The 27418-nt window shown below is 40.9% G+C and overlaps 1 protein-coding gene across 2 annotated transcripts in view; it reads right to left on the bottom strand.

Annotated features, from left to right (window-relative positions):
- Nucleotides 1–5452: 5452 nt before the first annotated feature.
- The window catches only part of insc (INSC spindle orientation adaptor protein), a 45361-nt gene continuing 23395 nt past the window's right edge, over nucleotides 5453–27418 (bottom strand). The window contains exons 1-12 of one of the 2 annotated variants that reach the window (XM_086028486.1): nucleotides 24711–24808; nucleotides 20378–20759; nucleotides 20245–20297; nucleotides 19814–19937; nucleotides 19615–19728; nucleotides 15317–15442; nucleotides 11374–11545; nucleotides 10919–11097; nucleotides 10747–10813; nucleotides 10096–10251; nucleotides 9051–9127; nucleotides 5453–6641 (exon numbers count right to left, since the gene is read on the bottom strand). In XM_086028486.1, the coding sequence (XP_085884612.1) occupies nucleotides 6513–6641; nucleotides 9051–9127; nucleotides 10096–10251; nucleotides 10747–10813; nucleotides 10919–11097; nucleotides 11374–11545; nucleotides 15317–15442; nucleotides 19615–19728; nucleotides 19814–19937; nucleotides 20245–20297; nucleotides 20378–20752 (1572 nt within the window). In that variant the 5' untranslated portion in view covers nucleotides 20753–20759; nucleotides 24711–24808 and the 3' untranslated portion in view covers nucleotides 5453–6512. Of the gene's footprint in view, nucleotides 6642–9050; nucleotides 9128–10095; nucleotides 10252–10746; nucleotides 10814–10918; nucleotides 11098–11373; nucleotides 11546–15316; nucleotides 15443–19614; nucleotides 19729–19813; nucleotides 19938–20244; nucleotides 20298–20377; nucleotides 20760–24710; nucleotides 24809–27418 lie in introns of those variants that run through there. The other variant, XM_086028487.1, reaches the window with a different exon arrangement.

Here is a 27418-nt window from a genome sequence, read left to right as displayed (position 1 = left end):
CTTCAGGTTAGAAATGATTACATTAAATGAGGTCTCTGTTATAACACAGCCAGTCACTACACAGATGTTTTGAGAAAATAAAAAGAGATTTGAATTCTGTAACCATGTGAAAATAAAATCAATTCACATTTGAACAAATTCAACATGCTACACATCTTGGTAAGGACAGGAAAAAGGACTTGTGAGAATAGCCTCTGTGGGTTGCCATTCAAGTTTTACTTCAAATACAACAATTAATACAATGAGTCTTAGAAGTGGTCCCCATACTGTCAGATGAATCCCAACAAGCTTTAAAACTTTAAACAAATAAAACATTTGAGCTACAACAACCTTGTCTGACAAGTGTAAATACAGGCCCAGCTGCCACTCACACAGGACCGCAACAGCAACTGTAAATACAGGCCAGGATGTCAGGACGTTTAAAACATGTTTAATACTTGTAATCGTGTTGCAAAGATGATTAGCCACCACATTAAAGTGAAAGTCAACCCAGACATTTTTTTTTCCAAGAACATGTTCTATGCAGGCCTAATAGTTGAAACAAGGCGGTTTTTGAATTTTTTGCAGTTCAATTTTATGCAGGCGAAATTTATTACATGTTGAATCTCAATGCTGAAAAATTTGGTGTTAGGTATTTGGATGGTAGAAAAATTCAGTGTTAGAAACTCAAATTCAAACTTCGATGGCACATATTTACTTCCATACAAAAAGGTCTTGAGGATGAAACGTAAAAATCGACTAATTTACAATAAATAAAACACTATTACTTCTACACTCTCCAACAAATTAAACAAATATGATGAGCTACATCAACTCCATATCAAACTACTTCAATGAAAAAGTTCTGGTTGGGTCTTGCAGGACACATTAAAATGTACACGCTGTATTGGAAACGTTGGTAACGGGTCTTAGAGGTTGATTTGAAAAAAATGTAAAATTGCTAATGCTAATTTCTGATAGAGCGTTAGCAGCAAATTCAACAAATAGAATAAGTGCAACACTGACTGTAATGACATTATCGCAAAATGGGACAAGGGTCTTAAGATGGGTCTTAAGGGTTGAATGGTAAAATCCATCCATCCATCCATTATCGATACCGCTTATCCCCACAAGGGTCGCGGCGTGCTGGAGCCTATCCCAGCTGTCTTCGGGCAGTAGGCGGGGGACACCCTGAATTGGTTGCCAGCCAATCGCAGGGCACACAGAGACAAAATAAACATCTGCACTCACAATCGCACCTCACTTAGGGGCAATTTAGAGAGTTCAATCAACCTACCATGCATGTTTTTGGAATGTGGGAGGAAACTGGAGTACCCAGAGAAAGGCACGGGGAGAACATGCAAACGCCGCACAGGGAGGCCGGAGCCGGGATCGAACCCACGACCTCTGAACTGTGAGGCTGACATGCTAACCAGTCAACCACCATGCCGCCCTGGTAAAATCCATCGATGCAAATTTTTTTTTTTTTTTTTTTTTTGCCAAAGCTGTGAACTACAAAAAATCTTGACCAAATTATTTCAATGAAAAAAATGCTGATTGGCTCTTTCAGGAAACATGTCTTAAAGGTTGCACAGAAAATCCGCCAATGCTAATTTCCGCTAAGCTGTTTCCAATGAATTCCACAAATACCATAAAGGCTACACTTTGATGACATTGCAAAGTGAACTAAAGTATTTAAAGAAATGGGTCTTCAGGTTTGCACAGTAAAATTCATAAATACTGATGTGATCAAATAGAGTCGACCTCCACTAAAATAGTGTATAATTGATCCCCATTGAATGCATTGGAAAAAATTGAATGCATTGGAAAAAACAGACAATTAAGGAAACAAAAAAATACATATTTAAAGAATATTGACAAAAGAGAAAGAAAAAAAGACAAAAGAAAAAACATTAAAACAAATTCCACAAATATCTGCAGGTGACGAACCATGTGTACGCGGGGGTCGACTGTAGAATAAACGTGACATTTTACAAAGCAAAGTGAAGCTAAAGGTTGAGCGCAAATTGGTCTTAAGGGTTGCATGGAAACATGCTAATTTGCGCTGAGCAGTTTAGTGGTGTAAAAACTAACTTGTAAAAACTAACTCGTGAATGGTAGAACTAGCGTGCTGGTATTTTTAGTGAATGTGATTCAACTTATTATTTTGTTCCTATTTGTGCCTTGAACATGGATCAAGACGGGTGACAATGGAGCCGGCAGGCGCGCGCCAGGAAAACCAAGGTTGGCGAGCTGAGCAAGCGAGAAATAGGCTACAAAAAATGCTTTTGATCAACTTGTTCTCACGGTCACGGTCAAAGGCAGTGGCGGCATGAAAAGAAAAAAAAGAACCTGTTTAGTGGTGCACCGCCGATACATTCTGCACAAAAGACACATTTGATCACAAAGACCACACACACACACATACATATTGTGTAAGCATGTGGCCTGAGGGGCAAAAGACAAAGCGAAGAAAAAGAAGAGGACAGAGAAGAAGAAGAAGATGGTGTCTCTAAGGAGGATAAGGCTAGTGGCGGAAATGTTGTTGTTGTTTTGTTTCCCCGCCAGTGCCGCCACAAATGGACAAGTTTCACACTGGAGTACAGTACTCACAATTCTCTACGGGTCGCTTCTTCAAAACTTCTTTTCAAAGCCATGCTGGACCACCACAATATAAACATGCTGTCTGAAAATAAAAGATGAATATTGGACAAAAAATGAGAGAGAGAATATAAAAAAAAAAATAGAAAACTACTTGAAAAAGAAATTCAAAAATATTACAAGGCACATAATGGATGGAACAGAAGGTGTTTACAGAGTGATACAAAACGGAAAATATACAATGTTAGACAACAAAAAATAAATAACTGCAACAATATAAGTTGCTCCTTGACAAAAATGAAAAAGTAAATAGATTTGAAAAAAAAAAAATGGGGGGTTGGAGTTTACTTTTTTTTAACCCCCCCAAAAAATCTTGAAAAACACTGATAAAGATTCCACGAAAAAACAAGGGAAATGGTCGAAAAGTGGAGCGAAAGTGCGAATAGGCAGGGGTTGACTGCAGTTTTGATGTAGTATCACCATTCACCACTAGGTGGCAGAAATGTTGCGTTTACACTGGCTCTTATGCTGCCCTTTACTAGAACATGAGTAGGCCTAATAATATATTTTGCGAATATGATTACTGTATTATAATTATTATTTTTATTATCATAATCATGCACTGAAAAATGTAATGTAAGAAAAAGAAATATATTAAGAGTGCCTATTTAGCATCTATTTTGTCCATATTAATGATTCATTTTTGTCATACATCGGGTTAGGAAGCGCATGGTCCTATGTGCCCCCCAGTACCATTGATGGAAAAGTGTGGCCTCCTCCAGCATTTAAGTTGCCCATGCCTGCCATATAGGGATCCTGCAGTAAAAAAATACACTGATAACATTGTTTAAATGAAAACCAAACAGAAGTTGTCAGTAACAGTGGCAATGCAAGATGGCTGCCATCTGGCTTCAGCTGCAAGAAACCACTGGAAGTCCATCTCCATTCTTTTTTTTTTAAAATGATTATTATGTTTGAATTTTTTAACTTTTTTTCTTTGCATGGAAATGGCAATTGTGGGGAAACCTACCTGGAAAATTCCAATTGGAAAAGTCCTCAGAAGAATAAAAAGGTGTCATTAAAGCGGGACAAAGTGTTATTCATGTCATTGTATCAAGCACTTAAATTCAGTGGTCTTTTTGTGCTGCTACTTAAAAAAAGTGCTTCTTTGATCTCCTGAGGGTGCAATGAAGCAGCACACACATTGCAAGAGCTGCACGGGTCACCCAAACTCTTTTGTTTTATTCATGTTCGCTGCAGGGTGGAAAAAGAGGAAGTCTGATGTGGAATATCTCTTCATCTTCATAGACAGATGCAACCATGCAAGATTGAGAGCTGCTATTCTTTATTGAATGTCTTGCGTACACTTGTTCCTTTTAAATAACAAGGGGGGAAAATCAATTTAACAAATTCCAGTAGCACATATGATCATGACAAAAAATGGAAATTCACATGAAGAGGATTAACTCTATGTCTCATGCGAAACACAAGCAATGGCAATAATGTACGCAGTCGTCATAAAAAAACAGTGCTGTCCATAGAAGCAATATATTTAACTGTAATGATGTAATTAGTATGTGGCTATGCTAATACAGAGGTTTGTATGACTGTAATTTTACAAGTTTTAATCATGAAAATGTAAATGTCGAAATACCATATTATTTCAGTAACATTCTGTTTTATCAGAAAACATACACTTCATCAGTGTAATATTACAACTTTATCCTTGGTATACTGTGATGTAATATGTTAATAATTTGACCCCCCCCAAATATATATATATATATATATATATATATATATATATATATGATTATCTAAAATGTAATTATTTTCATACCATTCAGATTTTTTCCCCTCCTGGAAAATTGTACTTTTATTATCGTAATATTTAGACATTCATCCTTGAAAATTAAACTAAATTTAATTTGCTTATTTTCGTAGGATTTCAGCTTTTTATTCCTGGTATATCTGAATTTATTCTGTAAATTGACTTTTTTTCCTGAAAAGGGACAACTTTGTGTAAATTGAAATTGTATATTTTGTAATATGTTACATTTTCTTGACAAAAATATTTGTTGTTGTGATATTTAGATTACTTTTGCAGAATTTTTTTTTAAATGGTTACTATTGTAAGATTATGACTTTCTGGAAAAAAATATTACTTTATATTATAAGACTTTTTTGAAAAGTGATTTTGTCTTAATTAAAAGTTTTGCATATTAATCATTTGACTGGATTAGTATGACTTAATGATCGTAAAATTCCAAAATGATCATTCAAAGACATTATTCTCTAGATCTTTATGATTTTAGTCTTGTAAAATTACAAATTATATTATTTAAAATGATAGTTTTCTTGAAAATAATTTAATTATTGTCATAAAATTCCCAAAGTGTGGTAAACCCCCTTTTTTGTGCAGCAAATAACTATTTTGGTCTAACTCCCGTTTTATATCGGGTGTAATTCCAACCACTAAATGACGACACAGTAATTTAATTTGAGATAGTGGAAATTTGGAAGAGGAATGAAACAGTTAGTACTGTATTCCAGCTTAGCCTCGTTTCCGTTGAAAATTATTGAATGTCATTTGCTATAATCATTTTTACAGAAAATGACGAAAACTACAGGTTTATTTTATAGTATACATCTTTGGGCATGTTTAATGATTTATACTGTGAAATTATACATTTGTTAGAAAAAAACAGCATTTGTTTGCTTTACCCACATTGAGGAATCAATTCATTGTTACACTGGAGGCCTACAATATTTTTTTCTTATCCTTTGCTCTTTTAGATCTCTCATTATGCTGTGTTTAAATTTGTATTATTTTGAAAGTGTGTATAAAGATCTTTTAAAAAAGTGCCATAAATGCTATAAAACCATTTATTTAAATAGAAAGTATTTACATAGGGTATTTCTATATCACAGATTTCCCTTATTGCAAGGGTGGTCTGCAACCACTGTGATGGTAGTGCATAAAATAAAGTAAAAAAAGAAAAGAAAGCAAGAAACATACAACCAAATGAAACAAACAAACGAAAGAAACAAACAAATAAAATAAAGAAACAAACAAACAAACAAAAGAAAGAAACAACAACAGTAATATTTTTTTCCTTGAAATGAAATGCTGAAAAATGAAACATTTATTTTGTAAGCTTCTGACTTTTTTTCTAGAAAAAAATATGACTTTATTCTTGTAATAGTTTGGGATTTTATTTCTTCTTTTTCTGAATTTGGAGCACTTTTGAAATGAATAAATGGATAACTTAAATCTGGGCTACAATGAAAAATTGAATTGTGGAACCTAGAATTAATGGACTACCGTAATTGGGGGAAGGGGTGGTTCTTTAGAGAAGGTTGTCCGTTACATTGAAGTACTTTTTTTGGTGGCCTAAAAACAGTTAATATAGACCAAAATGATTGTTTTATAGTTTAGTTAGTACAGTTAAAAAAATATGGTAAAAAAGTTTGAAACTATTTGAAGAGTCTTAAAGTTTATTCAAACTCACCTCACTGGTGCTTTGGGTCATCTCGCCATAGACCATCAATAAATTGAAAATTGTGGCCAATTCCGTTCAATTCTGGATTTAACAGACTTAAATAGTTGCTTTAGAAGGGGCATTTTGAGTGGTCTGGACACTGTTTTCTGTCCATAGAATTCAGGGTCCATTAAATCGAGGTTCCACATATATATATATACACAATATAAATAAATAGGATACATGGCATGGACTCACAGAATTGTGTCCTGATTTGACCTGTGAAGCGAAGCCACCTTCTTATACGTACATTTGCTTGATATACACACACACACACATGCGTGTGCACATAAACGTCTCTACATCCATTCTTCTAGGTTTGTCTGGTGGTCCAGTCAAGGAATGTTTTACCGCTTCTTGAGCGGCCAGCGTTGGATGTGCACATTAGCGTCACACAAAGCTCTCTTCCATGTTGGAGCACAGTAGGAAGGAGTCGACTAGGCGCGGTTTGATCAGCTGCTGATAGTCAGTCGCTTCTATGCTGTCTGGACACCCTGATGCCAACCTCCTCAAGGCCGCCTGCACACAAAGGTGCCAAAATATTAGGTATACCTGTATAATTCAAACCTTGTATTAAAACAAAGTGTGCTTTTCCAAAGATAAGATGATAAAATGATTGACTTTCTTTTCAATTTCGTGCATGAGTCCTTGAGACTTTTATGTGCATTCTGTCAGGAGAGACATCCATCCATCCATTATCTGTACCGCTTCTCCTCACAAGGGTCGCGGGGCGTGCTGGAGCCTATCCCAGCTGTCTTTGGGCAGTAGGCGGGGGACACCCTGAACTGGTTGCCAGCCAATCACAGGGCACACAGAGACAAACATCCGCACTCACAATCACACCTAGGGGCAATTTAGAGTAGTCAGGAGAGACATGTCAACCCAATTTCCCCTAATTTGTTCTAACTTTCCACTAGTGCAAACTGTGTGTGATGGTTACTTCAAAACAGGCCTTCCGGGCGTCTTTCATCCGGTTATGACATGTTCACCCAATTTTGTGTTGATCGGTGACTCTGGTGTTGCAGGCTAACATTTCGTTTGCCTTTTTTCATGGCGAATACTCAAACACGCCCTTCTGCCTAGGATTCCTGCTTCCAATTGGGTTTCATTTAGATGAATTAGTATGCCTGCTTCAGATTGGTTCTCATTTGACAAATTTCCTAGTAGGAGTTTGTCAAAATATACAAGCGCTGGACTTTCCACAAAATGGCTGCTTCAAGCCAAAATGGCTGACTTCCTGTTCAATTTATTTCAGGTCCGCTTTTTCAAGCTTCCTATTATGATAGACATGTCTGCTGAATTTCATGTAGATCAAAACTAGTGTTGGGGGGGTGATTTTTTTTTTTTAATTTCTTAATATTGCAGAGGGGTCGTGGGTTCGATCCCGGCTCCGGCCTCCCTGTGTGAACTTTGCATGTTCTCCCCGTGTCTGCGTGGGTTTTTTTCTCCGGGTACTCCGGTTTCCTCCCACATTCCAAAAACATGCATGGTAAGTTGATTGGATACTCTAAATTGCCCCTAGGTGTGATTGTGAGTGCGGATGTTTGTCTCTGTGTGCCCTGCGATTGGCTGGCAACCAGTTCAGGGTGTCCCCCGCCTACTGCCCGAAGACAGCTGGGATAGGCTCCAGCACGCCCTGCGACCCTTGTGAGGATAAGCGGTATCGATAATGGATGGATATTGCAGAGGGGGTCCTGATTTCACTTTTGGGGGTCATGTATGGGATCCCTAAAATCCATACATTTTCACCAGGATTGCAGTTGAATGTGGTTCTATTAATAAGCCAGGGTAGTTCATGGGTAAGACTTGAATTGCCTCCAAATTTACAAATGATGTACAAATGTGATACTTTGAAGGTTTAAAAAAAAAAAACCTGTATGTTGTAGAGCGCAACTTAACCCTTGGCCAAGGGCAATGGAGTGTGAAGATGAGGGCAGCCCAATTAAGTTGCCGACCACCTCAACGCTCTCGTCCTTATAATGATGGGGCCTCAGAATGATGAGTGTATATTTATGCTATGTGCATATTTAAGCATGCCATGTGTGAGCTGCACCCTCAAAAGGAATATTAAGAAAAGAAAATCCATTACATGAGAGCAAAGGGGAAAACAGTTTGATATTATGAGGGGAAAAAAAGTTGCTGTTTTTTTATTTTTTTATTTTAGAATTAGGTCAAGTTTTAAATGTCAACAAAATCCATCTATTTTTAGCCATATCTGGGGGCGGGCATTTTGTCAATTCTGTCGACTGAAAATGACATCACACACTCTCAGGGCTCAGAAAACGACCAATCATAGCTCAGCTTCAGAAAACAGGTGAGCCGCGATTGGTCGTTATCTGAGCCATGAGGGTCTGTGATGTCAGTTTCAGTCGACAGAAGTGACAAAATGCCCGCCCCCAGATATGGCTAAAAACGGGTGGATATTGCTTGTTAACTCATGTTTCATATTAATCATATTGCCTTGTTTTAACTAGTGGGCCTGCATATAGAACATATTCTTGAAAAAAATATGGTTGGGGTGACTTCCACTTTAATACTTTAATACTTTAAAATATTTCTGACTTCCTTCTAGTAAGATTGATTTAAAAAAAAAAATTTTTTATCGTAACATTCCGACTTAATTGTCGTAATATCCCAATGTCATTCTTGCAACATTACAACTTTATTGTAATAACTTAAATAGTTGTTTCTCATAAAATTCTGTCTATTTAAAAAGAAAAAAGTCAAACCAGAGCTAGGCATTCCGTCTAGCCGACGGACCGGTCTGTCTATCCGCCTATGACAGATGCCCATTTTGCAAGCGATAAAACGATAAGCGGGAAACTTCAGGGATGGAATGACACATTTTAATGCACAACATGGAGTTATTTAAGACATTTACTGTACATGCTCAAAACATACACACACACACACACTCCCATTACTTACCAAACAAGCGACCAAGACGGAGTTGCTGTTATTCCTCTCAGTGGGGGATCGGCACAGCTCGATAAGACGAGGAACGGCTGAAGGCAGCAGAGTGAAAGTTCAGACATTGTTTATATCGTTATCATCATCACTGTTAGTTATGTCTCAATTATTTTGCGGTTAATTGTCACGTGACAGATGCAAAGAATGGGCCAATGAAAATGCTCTCCTGGTACATCGGTTTACGTAGACCAGAACTGCCACTCGGATAATGAGTCTGACGAGTGAGGAAATGTATTTGTCCGGTTTTGTTTGAGTGTTTAGAAATTGAGTTCTTGTTAGAACATTTAAGGACTGGTTTATGTTTCATGATGAACCAATGTTTTTTTTTTTGTAATTCTTTTTAATCTTGAATGATGAGTTTCAGGGGAAGGGGAAGTCAAGGCAAACATTTTTTTTTCCAAGTATATGTTCTATGCAAGACCACTAGTTGAAACGGGCCATTCTGATAAATATTGCATTTGTGGAATAAGTGTTAATCCACTCGTTTTTAGCCATCTAAATAAGAGAAGAGAATATGATTAATGTCAACCCCAGATTAATAGCAGTTTTTAACTCTGACCCCATGCTCTGCCCACATTGCATAACAGAAAAACATTGCAGCTTAGCTTCACGCATCTGTCTACGATACCTGCCCCCGATTGGGGCTCAATGGCTGCTTTACACAAAATGGCTCGCATCCTGTTCAATTTCTGTCATGACTCCTTTTACGTGCCCACTATGTCTGACACTGCTGAATTTCATGCCAATTATTGACTCTCCCATCGCGGGCAAATGTTTTCCAACTTTCTAGGGCACGTGTGCAAAATGGCTGATTCCTGTTCATTTATGGGCATTGGGTCAAAAAACTACTGTATCTTATGTGCCCTATTTTCATAGACATGTCCACACAATTTGAGTCAATCAGCCAAACTGGTGTCGCAGGTTCGTTTTTGTGACTTTCCAGTGTTTGAAATGGCAGCTTCAAAACCAGACAAAACAAACAAAAACCAAACGGCCATGGTACCTTTGAGCTGGATGGCAGCTTGCGCTACGTCGGGGTCCCGGCTGAGGCGCGCCAGCGTGACAGCAGCCTTCTGCTGCACACGCTCGCAGGCGGCGCCCTCGGACGGACTGGAGGAGGACGGCCTCTCGCCCAGTAGTATCAGCAACCTTTCCACACCTGACGAGGGATGAAAAAATAAAATAAAAAGGACAAAGTCAGACATAAACCTCCAGGACCTACACCATGGAGCATTAAACAAGTGTATGTTTGTTTAGTAAGAGTCTGTTTTGTGTGTCAAGTATAAGTAAGAACACTTTGATTGACAGGCATGCCCTCAACTGTGACACTATATGGCACAATGCTGCCATCTTGAGGAGCTTGGATGCACAACGGTCAATATCAGTTTAGTTCCAGACAAACATTGGACTAGTCACCAGACCAATTGTCAGTGCAAATCCTGGCAAACAATTTTTAGAGTCCTCAAATAAAATTAACATGCGTGATTTTGAAATACGAGAGGAAAAACCAAGGCAAGCACAAGGGAGAATATGCAAACTCCACACAGGAAGGCTGGAACCCAGATTTGAGCCCCCCATCAAAATTCTAAGGAAAATCTGCTAACCACTAGGGCAGGCCTAATTAAAAATGAATCAAATTATTAGAACGTATCACCTTGCTCCTGTCGGACTTCACTAGCACACTGCTCCAAAACAGAAAGGTTGGCTAAGATAGTCACCACCTAAAATGTAAAGTTTAAAGTCAGCAGTCAATTGGGGGGTGATTTTATTTTTATTTTAGTGTTACATATTTATTTAGTGTTTCCATAACAATGGTGACGCAGTACCTGGTCCTTGGAGTAGGGCGTGTCCACCCGCTGGCGGTCCTTGCAGGCCTCCAGAAGGATGTGGATGGCGTTGAGCTGCAGCAGGATCTCGCAGGCCATGCTGTCAAAGAATGTGATGTTGGCCAGGGCCGCCGACGCCAAAAGGAAGACCTCGCCGCAGGAGGCGCTCTCGCACAAGTCTGACAGAGAAGGAAAAATCCTAAATTCAGATCAGTGATTCTCAACGTGTTGCACATGTACTAAGATCTCTAGTGGTAAGCAAAGAATCACTGAATAAATGTTAAAACTGTGCATAACATTACAGTGACTTTTTAAAAAATCCAGTACAGTACTGTGCACTTGCAGGTATTGAACTTTTATCCATTTTAATCAGTTGTTTTTGAAACAGTAACTTGTTTGTCAGAGCAAGATTCGTATTCTGTCCGGCAGCATTGAAAGTAAGGCTGATCACTCACTGATGAGTGCGGTGACGATGTCATGCATGCTCTCCAGGAAGCTGGCCAGGTGCTGCGTGGACGTGTGGTGCGGCGACGTGATCTGCGCCACCACTGCCGCCGCCTCAGCCCGAGCCGCCTCTGCGCTGCCGTCGTCCGTCAGGATGTCCGCCAGGCACAGGATGCCGTCCACCTGTTTGGGGCCAAGCATCTGCCATCGTCAACACCATTTAAATTGGAACTTTTCTGTATATGATTATCAAAGTATAATGTAAAAATGTATTCTGTCATTTAAATAACATTATAACATTACAAATATAAGATGTACAGAAAATAGTTGAATGGATGGACATTAAATATCAAATAAATGCATATAAATCATAGCACAATCATAATTTAGCATTAATAAGTGTCCATAAGTATAATAATCTTTGTATATTTAAATAAATGTATTATTATTTTCATATATTCTAGATACATTACTTGATCTATCATCTATTGTATTAATTTCTTTCCTTTCAAATATATTATGTTATGTAATATTTTAAAATACATATTTTATGGCAAATAAATGAAAATAAATACTACAACCATAATTATATATGCTGTATACTTAAAGGGGAAGTCAGCCCAAACATATTTTTTTCAAGAAGGCATACTAGTTGAAGCAAGGCATTGTGATTGATACTGCGTTTGTGTAATATGAGATAATCCACCTGTTTTTAACCGTCTTTGGGGGCGGCCATTTTGTCACTTCGGTCGTCAATTGATAATGACATCACAGTTGCTCAGGGTCAGGCTCAGGTAACGCCCAATCATAGCTCACCTGTTTTCTGAAGCTGAGCCATGATTGGTCGTTTATCCTCACAAGAGTCGCGGGCGTGCTGGAGCCTACCAGCTATCATTGGGCAGTAGGTGGGGTACACCCTGAACTGGTTGCCAGCCAATCGCAGGGCACGCAAAGACAAACACATACACTCACACACAATCACACCAAGGGGCAATTTAGAGTGATCAAACAACCTACCATGCATGTTTTTGGAGTGTAGGAGGAAACTGGAGTACCCGGAGAAAACACACGCAGGCACGGTGAGAACATACAAACGCCACAGAGGAAGGCCGAGGCAGAATCGAACCTAAGACCTCTGAACCGTGAGGCGGACATGCTAACCAGTTGCCGTGCCGCCCATTATTAATTATTATTATTATTATTATTACTATTATAGACATTCGTCTCATAATTGTGTTGTTGTCATTTTGCTATTTATTTGGTTATCAAAAAATGAGAATTATTCAATGATCAAAAACATACAAAATTAATGAATTAATAAAAAAAAAATGCCCCAAATCATTCAAATTTAAAAATCAATTTCAAAATTCAATTCAATAAATGTTATACATTTCCGTAGTTAATTTACGTTCCTGTATAGCCTTCATTACTCATTTGAGTCAAATTTTGTTTAATATTTTAGCTGCAATTCAAGACCTTCTCCACATGGAGGCAGTGTCGCACATCACATTTGCTTTATGCTTTTTTTTTTGCACTTTGCATCATTTTTTTACTATATTGTTTGACCATGTGATTAAAAAAAGGAAATGATTTTCAAATAAATCAATAGATAAAATAAAATGCTCTAGGATTATTACTTATGTGAAGATCACAGTTTGACTGCGTGGCAGTTACATGCACGCGTCATAATGATGGTTATTAAGTAAATAAATACTAAATACAATGCACTGTCACTTTGAGGAAACAAAAGTTTGGAGACTAGCATGCAGACCAACTCTCATCATCCATCCACACCTGTCACTGTCATCCGCTGATGAGCATCAGCGCGTCCACGTTCACAGGACACTTCTCTATTTTGGTCTCAGTGGACGTCAGCAGCAGTGACGTGAAACACCCCCTGTTAATGCCCCCTGGGCCCCCACATCCTAACCGAGCTTCCTGACAGCACCCACTCCCGAAAAGAGGATGTTCCTCTTGGAGCTCACCTCACAAAACTGCACTGACTGCATTGTAGAGAGGAGACAAAATACTAAAATCAAAATTGAAGGGCAATGCTCAATATTTCAAATACAAACAGGAGAATACGATGCATGCACATCATTATTTTGTTGTACTGTTTAAAGTTTATATATCTTGTAAATAAGTTTCTTAATTTTTGTTACAGCACTATTGATAAAGGCAGAGTGATATGCCTTCTTTGGAAGAAGGTCTTTGCTTACCAAAGAAGCAGTTCAAGCCTTCCCACATAAATGCCAAGTAACCAGCCGCGACTAAAGCCACAGCTAATGATAGCAAGGAAGACGCTAATGTAGCGAGCCATTGCAAAGCTCTTCGCCAAACTAAACTCGAGAACAGCCCGCGTATGAGCAAGTATGCGACCGACAGGATGACAAATGTTTTTGCAAAGCGAATAGCGATGAACTGCAGGCCGATCAACATAGTTGAAGACAAGGGATTCATTGAGGTATTGCAACACAACATACAAACCACTGTGTAGGACTGCAGTGATGACTAAAATCAGCAAGATGTATGAAAAAAAAGCAAGCTTGATGTTTTGGTGGGGGATTCGGACAAATTTGCTATAACCACAGATCACTGGACCTCAACTCGAGACACGGTTATTTTGGGGGTGACTGGACACTTTTTTGATGGTGAGTGGAACTTCAACTCTGATCGTTGTGAAAACAGAAGCCAGGGACTTGGCTCATAAATGCGGCAAACAATTCCTCAAAGTAACAAATGACTGGGTAATTGAAAAAAAGATATACACCATAAATACAGATACACACATACAGACAATTGGGGACTTTGGGGATTTTCTCAGCAATTTTTAAGTGAGATTAAAAATAGATTAATTAGATCAATTAATTACTGATCATAATTAATTAATCTCTACTTTTTTAATCTCTCGACAGCCCTACTTATAATATAATGGATCCCTACATACTCGACACCCATGGATTTACCTGCTCACAGATTCATTTGAAATATTTTGCAATTGTGTGTGTGCGTGTGCATGCGGGCATGCACGGTTTTTCCACTGTAATCCCAAATCCAACACTGAAAACTAGGCGACACCAGAGAGTAGACTATCTGTCAATCATCCTGTCTGCTCCCAAATTTTGTTACCCATCATGCTCCATGTTGTGCATTACATCAAGCCCCATTAGGGGATGAAAGCAAGCAGCGTATCGGCTGATAAACACCACCTGCACAGCACCGCCGCCCTCCACAGCGACAGTTGTGTTTGTCGAAGTTGAGCGGATGCGGCTGACGGACGCTCCCCCGAGGAGGCCTCGCTCATCGGGAGCGTACTTTTCTTTAAAAGATGTTTCACGCCTGAAAGTTTTCCATCCCGCCCCCACGCCCCCCCACACCTCAGTCTTACATTTTCAAAATACTCAAGATATAATGTTAAAAATTTGCAGCTCATGTTTTTTAACACAAGTACCATCTATCCATTATCTGCACCACTTGTCCTCACGAGGGACGCAGGCGTGCTGGAGCCTATCCCAGCTGTCTACGGGAAGTGACAACCTGAGAGTGAGAGTAAACCAGAGTACCCGGAGAAAACCCACGCAGGCACGGGGAGAACATGCAATCTCCACACAGGACGGCCGGAGCCCAGGATTGAATCCTCGATCTCTATACCGTGAGGCCGAAGTGCTAACCAGTCGCCCACCGTGCCGGCCATAGTAAGTACCATACGAGACCAATAATGTTTTACTCGAGGGCTCCCCCTACAGCTGTCAGGCAGTATAGACTTTGAAGAAATGCTAACCCAGGTGTAGAAAATCATGGCTGGTTGACTCATTATGGTTTATTTTAATCAGAGCCCTACTGAATTTGAATAATAGTAGTACAGTAGGTTGTTGGCATTAAGACTACAGATCAATATCAGAGCAAGAACCATTGTTTTTTTTCTCCCAAGAGGGTGGGTGGGTGTGTGGGTACCTTGTCTAGCTGCTTGATACCCTCTTCCACGCAGCAGATGGAAGCCACGGTCCTCAGAGCGTGAGCGTAGAGGCCTTTGAAGCGATCCTGCCGGCAGATCTTGAACAGCGACACTACCGCTCCTTCCTGCCAGACATTCACAACTGCTTGGATGACGTTCGGACCATATAACCTTTTAGCCCACCAAACCACTTCAATTGCAAGGATTCTACTGTACTTAAAGAGAGCACGGTTAATCGACTCAGTGATTTGCCTTTAGGCCGACTATGAATGGGAATTAAATCAAGTTAAAAAATGTCTGCCCCCTAAGGTGGATTTAAAGCAGGTGGACTTTTTCAAATTCAGTTCAAATTGTGCAATGTGTACAATGTGAATAATGTATCAGAATACCATGTTTAGACTAGTGGGGTAGCATTAAACATATTGTAAAGAAAATGCATGACTTGACTTCCCCTTCAAGTGAAAAACCTCACCCGGAAGTCAGGTATGTGGACGTCCATACAAAACCCAAAACAATCCATTCCAAATTACAGTTTGTTTCAAAACAACTTAAAATTTAAATCATAGGAAGTCTCAATGAGGCTCAACAGAAAAGACACAGCACAGACACAACAAAACAGCAGAAAAAAAAATAGAGGCATTTTCGTCAAGAAAATGAAGGTCCAAGTAGGACTTTTTGAGTATTTGACTAAAGTTCCATTACACTGCGAATGACCTCATCTTCAAAACCTGGAATGTCAGTTTAACGTAGATAGGTCACAAGCGATCTGCTGCTCAAGCATCTGGGACTATCCAAAATCAGTAGTTTTTTTTCTCAGACCCAACAAACATTCTGGCTGTGGCCTTCCTGGGACCTGGGCTGTCTAATCATCCAAACAGGAAAGAGCGGTAAGGGTGTGGAGGGCAGCGTGATTGGCCACTCCACCGCGTCAACAACACACTACTCTAGTGGCCTTATTAGGATAATAGCTGTCCTTCCACCAGGTAATGCCACCTATTTGCACACAGATGACTACCTGGAAGTGTGTTTGCATGGTCCTGTATCTGATACATTTTTTTTTATGTTCTCATTATCTTCTCAGTGTTTTCAGCTCATGAAATATGCAATGTTTCTCCAACGTGAATTTCAGTGTTTTGTTGTCACTGATGGGTCAGTCTGGGACAAGGGTGGGCAATTCCGGTCCTTGAGGGCCGTTATCCTGCATGTTTTCTATGTTTCCCTGCTGCAACAAACCTGATTCAAATGATTATCTAATCAGCAAGGTCTGCAGAAGTTGGATAACGATCCAGGTGGGTTGCAGCAGGGTGACATATAACACATGCAGTATACCGGCTCTCGACTACCGGAATTGCCCATCCCTGGTCTCGGACCTTCTGTTGACGCAAATGTCCAATGAGCTGCTGGTACTCACAAAATAATGTTTCCCTCAATGTTTATTTTCAGTGTTTATTTTTCCATAGGCGTTCATTATTTATTTTATTTAGCAACATTTGGCTCTTTGTCCACTTCAGTATGTTGTATATGTTGTATATGTAAAAGATCTGGCTCAACTGAAAACAAAACTTACAACTCCGAACATTGACCTAGCTCCTTTATTTAGGGTAACCCTTGAAAGTTCCATGGATAGGTAGTTAAGTAATTTTGTAAACAGTGTATATACCCAATACAGTATATATTGGATTTTACAATAATATTTAACAATATTTTGGATTTTATATGCACCTTTACCTAAAAGAAAAGCTTTGTGGGTCAATAAAGAACAATACAGTACACAATACTTTATGTGGAACCCCATAACTCACGCGGTTTCTACACTACAGTGTGATGTAGATGTGGGATATTTTTTTGGGTGGGGGCAATGGGTTGTCTTGGTATGCGCTAAGCTAAACATGCGCAATTAAGAAATGTGTGAGGATGACAGTGTACCCCCTGAAAAACTCCATGCAAGAACATGCAAACTCTACACAGAAAAGCCATACACCAGATTTGAACCTAGGAGCTCTCAAGTGAGAGGCAGATCTGCTAACCACCTTAGAGACGAGTCACCCTAAATATTAGCTGGGATAGACTCCAACACTCCAACAACCATGCACTGGTTAAGCACTAAATAAAATGGATGGATGAATTCAAGATGGCCTAGGTTGATTTCTTTAGTCCACACTAATTTTAGCTGTTAAGAAAATGCTTGCTTCTTGCTGTTGAGAAACATCCAGTAATGCGATTAATTTGTCATTTGTCTCACCTGCATGCCTGCTTTGCTTTTTCACACATTGTCGAGCAACTTTGCCATCGTTTCCACAAACTTCACCGAGACATCATCACGCACAAGGCTAAAAATGCCTCTCTGGCGCGGCGCATTTGCATGAACAGAGTGATGTGGCGTGTAATTCTGTAATTTGCACTCCGTTACGCACAAAGCAGCAGATCAACACTTATTTACACACAGAAACAGTTTCTGTAGTGCGTGAACTTCTGGTGGACATGTCATGAGGACCTTGGTTGGCAGTGCCTTTTACACTCTCTGTAAAGGCCGACATTTTTTGTCAGTATACAATGATGCCAGGTCTTCTGTTATTGCTCTATCGAGGCAATTTTGCATAAAAGTGCTTTACTTAAAGATTTTATATTAGATACAGAGAATTCCTACAGTGTTGCTTTGGTAATAATTCCCTTCACCCATTTGTCTGATTTCATGTTGTGGCCAGGACAATCTGAGCAGTTCAGAAACAATCCCTGATTCAATACAGGTCAGAAGTCTGTTTCACAAAGCAGGTTTAGTGAAAACTCAGAGTTGAAGTAAACCTGAAATAAGGGAAAATCTGAATTTTCCGTTTCAAAGAGAGAGGTAACTTAGGCTCTCGGTCAGCTACCGCAGTAACAGACTCTATGAGCCTAACCTGGTCTGGACCAGGGGTCCGTTTCACAAAGCAGGTTCAACAAACTGAGTCTAATCCTGAAGTCTGAGTTGATCTACTCTGAGGTAGGAAACTCTGGTATTGGTCAATACTCAAGAGTTGAGTATTCATACTGGTCTGAAAAACATCCCTAAACATTACCATGTAAAACCACTCCATAATGAGTTTTTGCAAGTTTATGGGTGTATTTCACTGCATTTTTTTCTTGTGAAACATACATTTTGAAATCATACAAGTCTTATGTAAGTAACAGTCTGATGTGTGATCTGACAGAGACTCATCAATTTATGTTGCAGCATTACTCACTACTTTCTACGTATACACTGTCACCAGAGAGGAAATATCAGCTCTCTTTCCCAGCATTTAAAAATCTAATCGCATTTAACAGGAGAAAAAAAAGAAGAAGATAAGTACGCACTCTGCGGAAAATGATAATGAGGATTGGAGAAGCTTGGACATTAGCCAGAAATTACGCACTTCCTTTTGCAATGTGTGCTTTTCTGTCTGTGTGCGCACGAGTGTGCGTGTGTGTGTGTGTGTGTGTGTGTGAGGTGGTGGAATGTCGTTTAGTGGCAGCCAATCATTCGCGGCTACTGGAAGGTAGCCTCCCACTCTCCGCCTTTCTGTAAGGTGCGGCGGATTGATAGGTAGACACGACTAAGCCACGTGATCAACGTTCTGTGCTAATGGGAACTGACAGTATTGATCTTACAATCTGTATACGTGTGTGTGTCCTGGAAGCGGCCAGCTAACTAATGGCCAGATTGAGACTTGCTGTTTGATCTGCTTGCCTGATCTTGCAGTTAAGCAGCCTCTTACACGTAAAAGGCAGGGTACACATAGATTGTTCAAGACACCAAACACAATGATAAACTTAGCATCGATAACAAACGCTCACTTAATCATCTGCCCACTGGCAGTCAAGAGTCTCGTCATTGCCTCGAAACCAGAAGTAACTGGACATCGTACCTGGACTGACTTGTCAGAGGCAGCGATGTGTTTGATGCCCTCGGTATTGACTGCATATTATTAGTTGTATTTTTTTGGCAAATATTGAGCAAGTTTGTTTATATTGAACGTCAGTATGCTGGTATCTGTCATTGTTCTAGCCAGTTTACGATTGATTTTTTAATGTCGGCCTAAAACGTGTGAAAAAACAAGATTTCAATTTATCTTTGCAGTTTGCAGCATTAGCTAAAATAGGCATGGCTGTGCATGCAAGGAACCAGTTGATTTGGAATCCATTCCTAATACAAGATGGCCAAAATAGCTCAGATCTACTAGTCTCGGATTACAAATGCAATTTAAACTGGTAGGTCACCTATGTCACTAAAATGTGGACACACTGGACTCAAGTTGGAGGCTGTTCCCCTCCTCAGTACCTTGGCAATAATGCTGCAGAGCTGTGGTCCATCCTGGGTGAGGGACAGCAGGTTGCTGATGGCGCTGCCGATGGTGTGGACGTTGTCTGAAGATTCAATCTGCTTGATCAGAACCTGAAAGGGTGATTGAAGATCTGGTAGGTGAAAATTAAGACAAAAAGTCATTTACCTGTAAAGTACAAGAAGGTATGGTACAAACCTGGATCTCATTGGCTAATGCCATGTCAATCATGTTGCTGAATGAATCACTGACATCAGTCAGGATCTCATGGATGGCTTCTCTCATGGACTTCAGGAAGAACTCATCCTCGGTGTGAATGCATCTGCAGGGAAAAGTTGCAATAAATAGACATGCTCTGGCCAAAACATTGTTACGTAACGTTAAGTGAACTCTGTTCAGTCCCCACACTTAAATTCAACTGAGAGTCTATTTATGTGCTGTTGTGTGTATGGCAAAATTAAAAGGTTTATTTGGGACATAAGCAGCTAAATAGCAAGAAACGTCAATGTTGACTGGTTGGTAATCAGTCATAGAACACTCATCGAGACAGACAAGACAAGACAACTAGCTCGATGGCCGATACTGCCTGCAAAGTGAGCCGCTACACTATCACTGATTTGATGTTGTACCTTTCTGTGATATTCGTCATCTCCCCACACTTCTCCAGGAGGGACGTCTCAAACTGCAACAAAAGTTAAACCACATTGATGGGTGACCTGACATCACCAATTAAGTGCTCAAAAAGTTCAACATCCAGATCACCTTCTGCATCTCTGGCGGCGTGCTGCGTGCTGTGCTATACTCGTGCACCAGGGAGCGCACGTGGCAGTTTGCTCGCACCGCTGTACTGTGGACCCTTTCCCAGCGTCCCTTCTCCAGCCGCTGGAACATCTTACCCAGCTCGGTGCTGACCACGAGGGCCCGGCGAAGCAGCGTCTGCAGGTTATTGCGGGCCACGTGGTCCCCCACCGCCGCCGCCCCTGTCATTGCCCCGGCGGACACAATCAGCTCGGCCTGCTGGGCGTCGTCCTCAACCTCAATGGGTTTGGCCTGGAGCACGCACATGCACTCCACCTCCGTCATGTGACGCAGGTCCTCCATCCAGCGCTGGACCGAGTCCACCTGCAGGCATTGCATGCGACTGCTGCTGGACAGACAACCACAGAGAGAAGAAAGTGGCCTGTATTTAGTCAAAAGTCAAGGACAAACCACTCAAATCTCATTTTCAAAAATATCATGGTCGACACGCAGACCCTGAAATATAGGATAGTACATGTGCCTAATAGTACTTAGGTTTTGGATGCAAAGCTCTGCTCTGGCCTTCCCATGTGGACTTTACTTTTTCGACCCGTGCTTGCATGGATTCTTTACGGATATTCCGGCTTACCTCCACACCCCATAAACATGCATGTTGTGTTCCTTCAAGTCGTAAAATTGCCCATAGACGTGGTTTGTCTATATTCATCTCATATTCATCACAATCGGGTCTCATCTTGCGAACCTCACATGAACCACAAATTCATTATAGACAAAATATTAACCTTTTACTGCTGAAAATTGCAAAATTAGTCAAGTACAACTTTACGTTACTTAATTAGTTTTCCCTGCCTCTCCTAAATTGACCAACCTCCCCTTGTGTTCTCCCAGCTTTCTTGATTGACTGGTATGGTATGAGTGCCCAGTACCTGTTCCTGTGGATCTAGCCCCCTCACATTTTATGTTTACGATTTGACAAAAGCTGCTTATTGCCGGACTTCATGAAGTAGTGCCGGGTGTCTGAGCTGGCCAGAAAGTGGTTGCGCCAGGCAAACACGTCAATAGCTGCCTAATGAACTGCAGCTTAAGAGGGCAATCTCGAGTCCAGGCACCTGGGGAGTCCTCGAAGTGGCCGACTCAATGCATACAAGATCTCTCATTTCTAAACTCCCCGGGCACCATCTGTAGTAGGCCACACTGAAGGCAGACATAGCATGCTGTCTGAACGCATGACGTTTGCGCAGCCAGGTATTGGGTTTCAGCTACACAGGATGAAATAATTAAAAAAGCCGCATCTGAATTTCTGTCTAATCCAACTAACAAACCCAATTGCAGCCAGCGGTTTATGAAAGAAAATCAATGTGGGCTTTTCTTTGGGTCAAGTAAAGGTCTCATTCAGCACGGAAAGCAACGGACGCCACCAACTCTCCATGCCAACGAACCCACCTAAGGGTGGTCCCTGAGCCAATCAGAGCACCACAGAGGGCTCAAACACAGGCAACATTTATACCTTCTCTGGAACCCCAGAGGTCGCGGAATTTTGAATTTTTGCAAAAATGTCAACTCGCTAAGGTTTTTCGACTTCGAACCATTAGTTCATCGGGCATCAAAAAGACTAGCTTTTAGATTTTTGGGAGTTTTTTTTTTTTTTTTTGGTAACACATTCCAAAAGAAGGACCCTCCTCAACAAGGGTTGTTAAGAGAAGAGAATGAATCCAAGAGTAAGATAAACACATGTAACTGTAGGCATATAGTAGCGAATGCGGCAAGCCGCAATGTCTCTGTGAGCATGCTTCGGCAAGTTTAAAAGAGATGTGATTAAATTCAAGTCAAATTTATTTATATAGCCCTTAATCACAGGAAAGTCTCAAAGGGCTTCACATATGCACCAGATCATATACATGACGTCCCCTGATCTTAACCCCCAGGAGGGGGTTTTGTAGGTAAGTAGCAAAACCTTGAAATCGCATCTCAAGCGGACTGGGAACCAATGCAAATTGACTAGAATCGGAGTAATATTATCAAATGTTCTTGTCCTTGTCAGGAGTCTTGCTGCGGCATTTTGGACTAGCTGCAGACTTTTAATACTAGACATGGGAAGACCAGAGAGCAAAACGTTACAATAATCGAGGCGAGACGTAACAAACGCGTGACTTAAAATTTCTGCATTACTATTCGACAGAATTGGACAAATTTTAGCAATATTAAGGAGATGGAAAAATGTGGTTCTAGCAGTATTCTTAATGTGCATCTGAAAAGAGTTGGGTCGAATATAACACCTAGATTTTTTGTTGAATCACTTTGGGTAATAGTACATCAGAGTGGTGTTCTTAAATAGGTGCTGATGACAAGCAGGGCCTATAATCAACATCCCGGTTTTATCTGAGTTAAAAAGCTAAAAATTGCGAGACATCCATTGTTTAATCTCGGCAAGGCACGTCTCTAAATTACCGCAATTAGCCGGGGTTGTTATCTAGAGCAGCATATATAATTTGGTGTCGTCAGCATAACAATGAAAACTAACGTTATATTTATGTATAACATCACCAGGTGTCCTAGTACGGATCCCTGTGGGACTCCACATGTAACTTTACAAAACTCAGAAATCGCATTGCCATGAATTATACGGTGCGTCCTTTCTGAAAAATAAGAATTAAACCAAGAAAGTGCTGACTTTATATTTATATTTAGAATAGATGCATGATTCAAAAAAGTAACAACATGAATTCCTCCTGAGTTCCTCCACTCATAAGAGAATGGCAATTTTGGAACGCGTCAGCAAACCTCTCGATGAACGCGATGACGAGTGAGTCACACTCAGACAGCTTGATGAGCACTCGTTGTAGCCGACGAGGGGGAAAGCCGCACATTTGCTCTCACTTTGGCATCATTTCATACGATTAACCACTTAGCGACACCTAGAGCAAGCTGGTCCAGGCGCCAATGGAGCCATTTCCAAACCATTTTTCCACACATTATATAACATCATCCCATAAGAATGAGCCGGGCTGGATTTACTCGCCTCGCCCGCCACAAATCGTCAATGATGAGGATAATAATAGGTCTGTTTTCCAAAGACGGGGAAGCGGTGCATTTCACTTTGACAAACATGACAAATATTTACATGCCGGGCCCAGATAGGGGTCACGGCCGCTACGTCATCCTGCATTAATCCTGGTCCTCTTCCTCCGGTGGAGGAAGTCAGCCACTCGCTACCAGGAGCATCATTCAATGTCATCATCCTTTTTCAGTCTCTGGTTCGACTTAAAATAACAATTGACAGACAGCAGATTGCTTTCAACCCAACAGAGTAGGAGAAGCGAGTTCAGGTGTTTCAACATGGCATAATGAAATGCCCTTACAAACTGGTGACGTCTTGTTTCTGTTATACCTCACCCAGGACGATTTCATTGCCCAACGACACCTGATTTCGCATTGAAGTCGACACGAAAATGATCCGTATTTGGCAAGCGTAAATTGTTAAACTATACATCATCTGTCCAGGCATCGCGGAGTACCCTTACACTCAGTCAGCATCCTGCCTGGGGGTTGATGACAGACATTCTTTGCTCACACAACCTTAAACAAACATTAATAGCCGACATACTGTATATGCTTTGCTCCAATCTGTATACCAGAAAACGTTTTTTGACTGGGAATTGAGGGTTCTGTGCGGCCCAGTACCGGTGGTTGGGCACCACTGTCGTAATGAATCCATCAAGGGTGGATAAAACCTTTAGTTCCTCCCATTCACCTTAACAAGACATTGTGGACAATATAATGTCTACATTTCTAGAACAGACCCAATTCTTTGTGCACTTTCTGTTCGAGAGAAACAAAAACATGGTAGTGATTCATTTTTGAAGAATTTGTGCTCCTGGTGTTGTTCCTGATGATGAATCATTGTCTCATGATGTTTGCCTCTCCAGCACTCTGGTGAGTGAGCGCTAAATTGATTGTAGACGTTTTGGTGACAGAGCGTTGAGTAACTACTACCGAGTGTTGTAACACATTTAGTCAAGTCATCCATTTTCTGTACTGCTTAACCATGTGCAGGGTCATGCCATGCCAGGGATCAATCACAGCTGATTTGGGTGACTGTGGACTGGTCTCCAGTGCAGGCAGGTCGTTTCAAAACCTAAGCTCCTGCCTTCTTGTTTGCACTTTGTATAGTCAACAAACTAGTGTATTACTTTTAACTAGAGGAGGAACTCCTCCTGACAGCCTGTTGGAAAATCCACACTAAGAAAGGAGAGAGGAAATTGTGTGACAAACGTCCTTACAGTGTATGAGTCAGTGCACGTGTGGCTAAAAAGAGCCAGTTTGCATGAAAACTCACCACAACCATCCGTCTCAGAGCCAGAAGTTGTGTCGGCCGACGTGGCGGAGATAGCCTGCAGCATATGGGCAGGTGTGCAGCAGAGCAGATGTTGTCGCTCAAGTATGGCGATTTAAGCGCAGCTGGAACTAATTTGCGACCGAGGGAGGGGTGTGGTCACCCAAAACATTCATACTCTAAATTTACTCAAAAGCCTCAGATGATTTGAGTTTAAAGAAGAACACTTCATATATCACGAGTGCAGGTTGAGCCAGCTTGGCTTTGCATCTACTGGATGATGGACAGTCTCTTTGCACAGCCCAACTCCCTGCTGTTGCCTGCAACAAAGTTCCAACTGATGCTCCCAATTAAAGAGACTTTTCTTTATAGTAGTTGTTTCATACTTGTTTTCAGTGCGGCCAGATGAGAGTTAGGGTTGTACCCAGGGGGCTGATTATAACAGTGAAAATAAATTGATTTTGAAGGTACACCCCAAAATTCATGGTTTGGTAATCACCTTAGCACGTCCGCCTCACAGTTCAGAGGTCGTGGGTTCGAGCCCGGCCCCGGCCTCCCTGTGTGGAGTTTGCATGTTCTCCCCGTGCCTGCGTGGGTCTTCTCCAGGTACTCCGGTTTCCTCCCACATTCCAAAAACATGCATGGTAAGTTGATTGGACTCTCTAAATGGCCCCTAGGTGTGATTGTGAGTATGGTCGTTTGTTTGTGTCTGTGTGCCCTGCGATTGGCTAGCAACCAATTCAGGGTGTCCCCCGCCTACTGCCCGAAGACAGCTTGGATAGGCTCCGGCACGCCCCGCGACCCTTGTGAGGATAAGCGCTATCGATAATGGATGGATGGATGGTTGGTAATCGCCTTGGTTTTAAGTTCATGATGCCATTCACATTCGGTACAGTAAGAGAATAAAATGCAAAGCAAACTGCCAATCTTTTGAACAGATTTAATGATACTTCAAATCAAACAACCTTAAGTTTGTATGACACCTGCACTTTACATGAACTATTTGAATGCCAGAGTGTTCGTAACATGAATTCAGGGGATGGGTGGACTGTTCTTCTGGCAAAGAAAACCTTATTATGTAACTGTAGGCTCAGTTTGTGACCTTTTCACATCAAATATGGAATCAAAACTATGAAGAGCCACTGGGAAAAGACACTTGAGGTGATTAACACTACTAAGTGTCTCAGTCCTTGGTCCCAGAGGAATGCATAGAGCTAGCTAATGGCACTGTTATGGAATTTCTGCAAGGCAAATTAATTTTTGGGGTAACACATTTTCCTTAATGACCTTTTATTCTAGGAGCTGAACAAAAAAATGTAAAAGGCAGCTAAAGCCAGCTAAAAATCACTCTCAAATTTATGTGAGGCATTATCCCACGCTTGTGTATGTGGCATTGTGAGTCTGAGAGTGGGACATCAATATAATATTCAAACATCATAAAAGGGAGAATCAATTCAAGCTGATATGTTTAAATAACATGGTAAATGTTTATTATTACAAGCACTGCAGTGTTCATGCCTATAGTTGATGTCAGTAAAACACCAAGTGCATAATACAAAAATGCATAAAAACTGGATGGCTCATTTAACTCTTTCTTGTCTGTGGCATAAACCTTATGAACAACATTTATGGTTATTAAATGTAGTTGTTAAATGGGAGCCGCCAATTTCTGGATGATATAGTGGTGGTGTTTTTTTGAAGGATTACTTTCTGGAACCTACTGCACAACCTACTAATTTGTACATGCTGCACCCCTTCAAGATGGACTACATCTCCTTACCAACAGGTGGCAGCAGTCTGAATTTGACTTTTATTTCTTCCAAGTCCTCGCTGAACAGTTTAAATCTCTTAAAGTAATTTCCGTATTTGTATTAAGGAGGAAGGAAGCAACTCTTCACTCTTTATGTGTCAGATATGTTTTTCATGGTGGCCATGGTGCCGATGCCACATCCGCAAAAGACCACAGAAGAAGAACGTCCGGCATGGCAGCCCAAGTGGAAATGTGGGCAGAAAATAATGTGGACAGAAAATAATACACACGCACACACACCCACACGCACGCACACCGCACGCGCACGCACACAGACATACACACTATTGAGGGTTTGGATTGGAGTTAAAGGGGGAAACCAGGACACATCCAAAAATAAGTCAGAATAATGACAAAGGTGGTTAAACTTCCCGTAAATGGAAAATAAATGTCTTGTAAATTTGAAAGACCATTGATCCGACATACCATAAAGAAGAGTCTTCTTAACAGCAGTGCCAAATTAGTTTTCTGTGTGAATGTGTTGGAAGTACACCCCGCTCAAATGTCAACAGTCAATCAAATATCCACACACGTTTCGTATACCTTTCACGCCCCATCATCCTTGAGTCACAAAAATATATCCGCCAGCAATCTCTGGTGGCTAGAATAAATCCCACTGGGTTATCGCGGGGCTATTCACGCACGGCTATGAGAAAAGCTAGCCACTATAGCTCTTGGGCAAACTGGGAATCCTCTATGCCGACAAACGGGCAGCGGGCGCCTCATCTGCATCATTACCATTTCTGCTTATTGTTTGTGTTGATGTGTGGGTCCACATAACAGAGACGCTACAAGCCGAAGCCTTGAACGACCACCGCATCACACTGCAGCAAGTTAAAGACAGAAGGCATCCTCCTGGCAAGTCAAGGCCTTGGCTTGGAATTGTCCATTCATGGAGACT

This window comes from Filicampus tigris, chromosome 4, assembly GCF_054856515.1.
Source record: "Filicampus tigris isolate MCC_2025a chromosome 4, RoL_Ftig_1.0, whole genome shotgun sequence".
Taxonomy (NCBI): domain Eukaryota; kingdom Metazoa; phylum Chordata; class Actinopteri; order Syngnathiformes; family Syngnathidae; genus Filicampus; species Filicampus tigris.
This window is presented reverse-complemented; position numbering and strand designations above follow the sequence as displayed.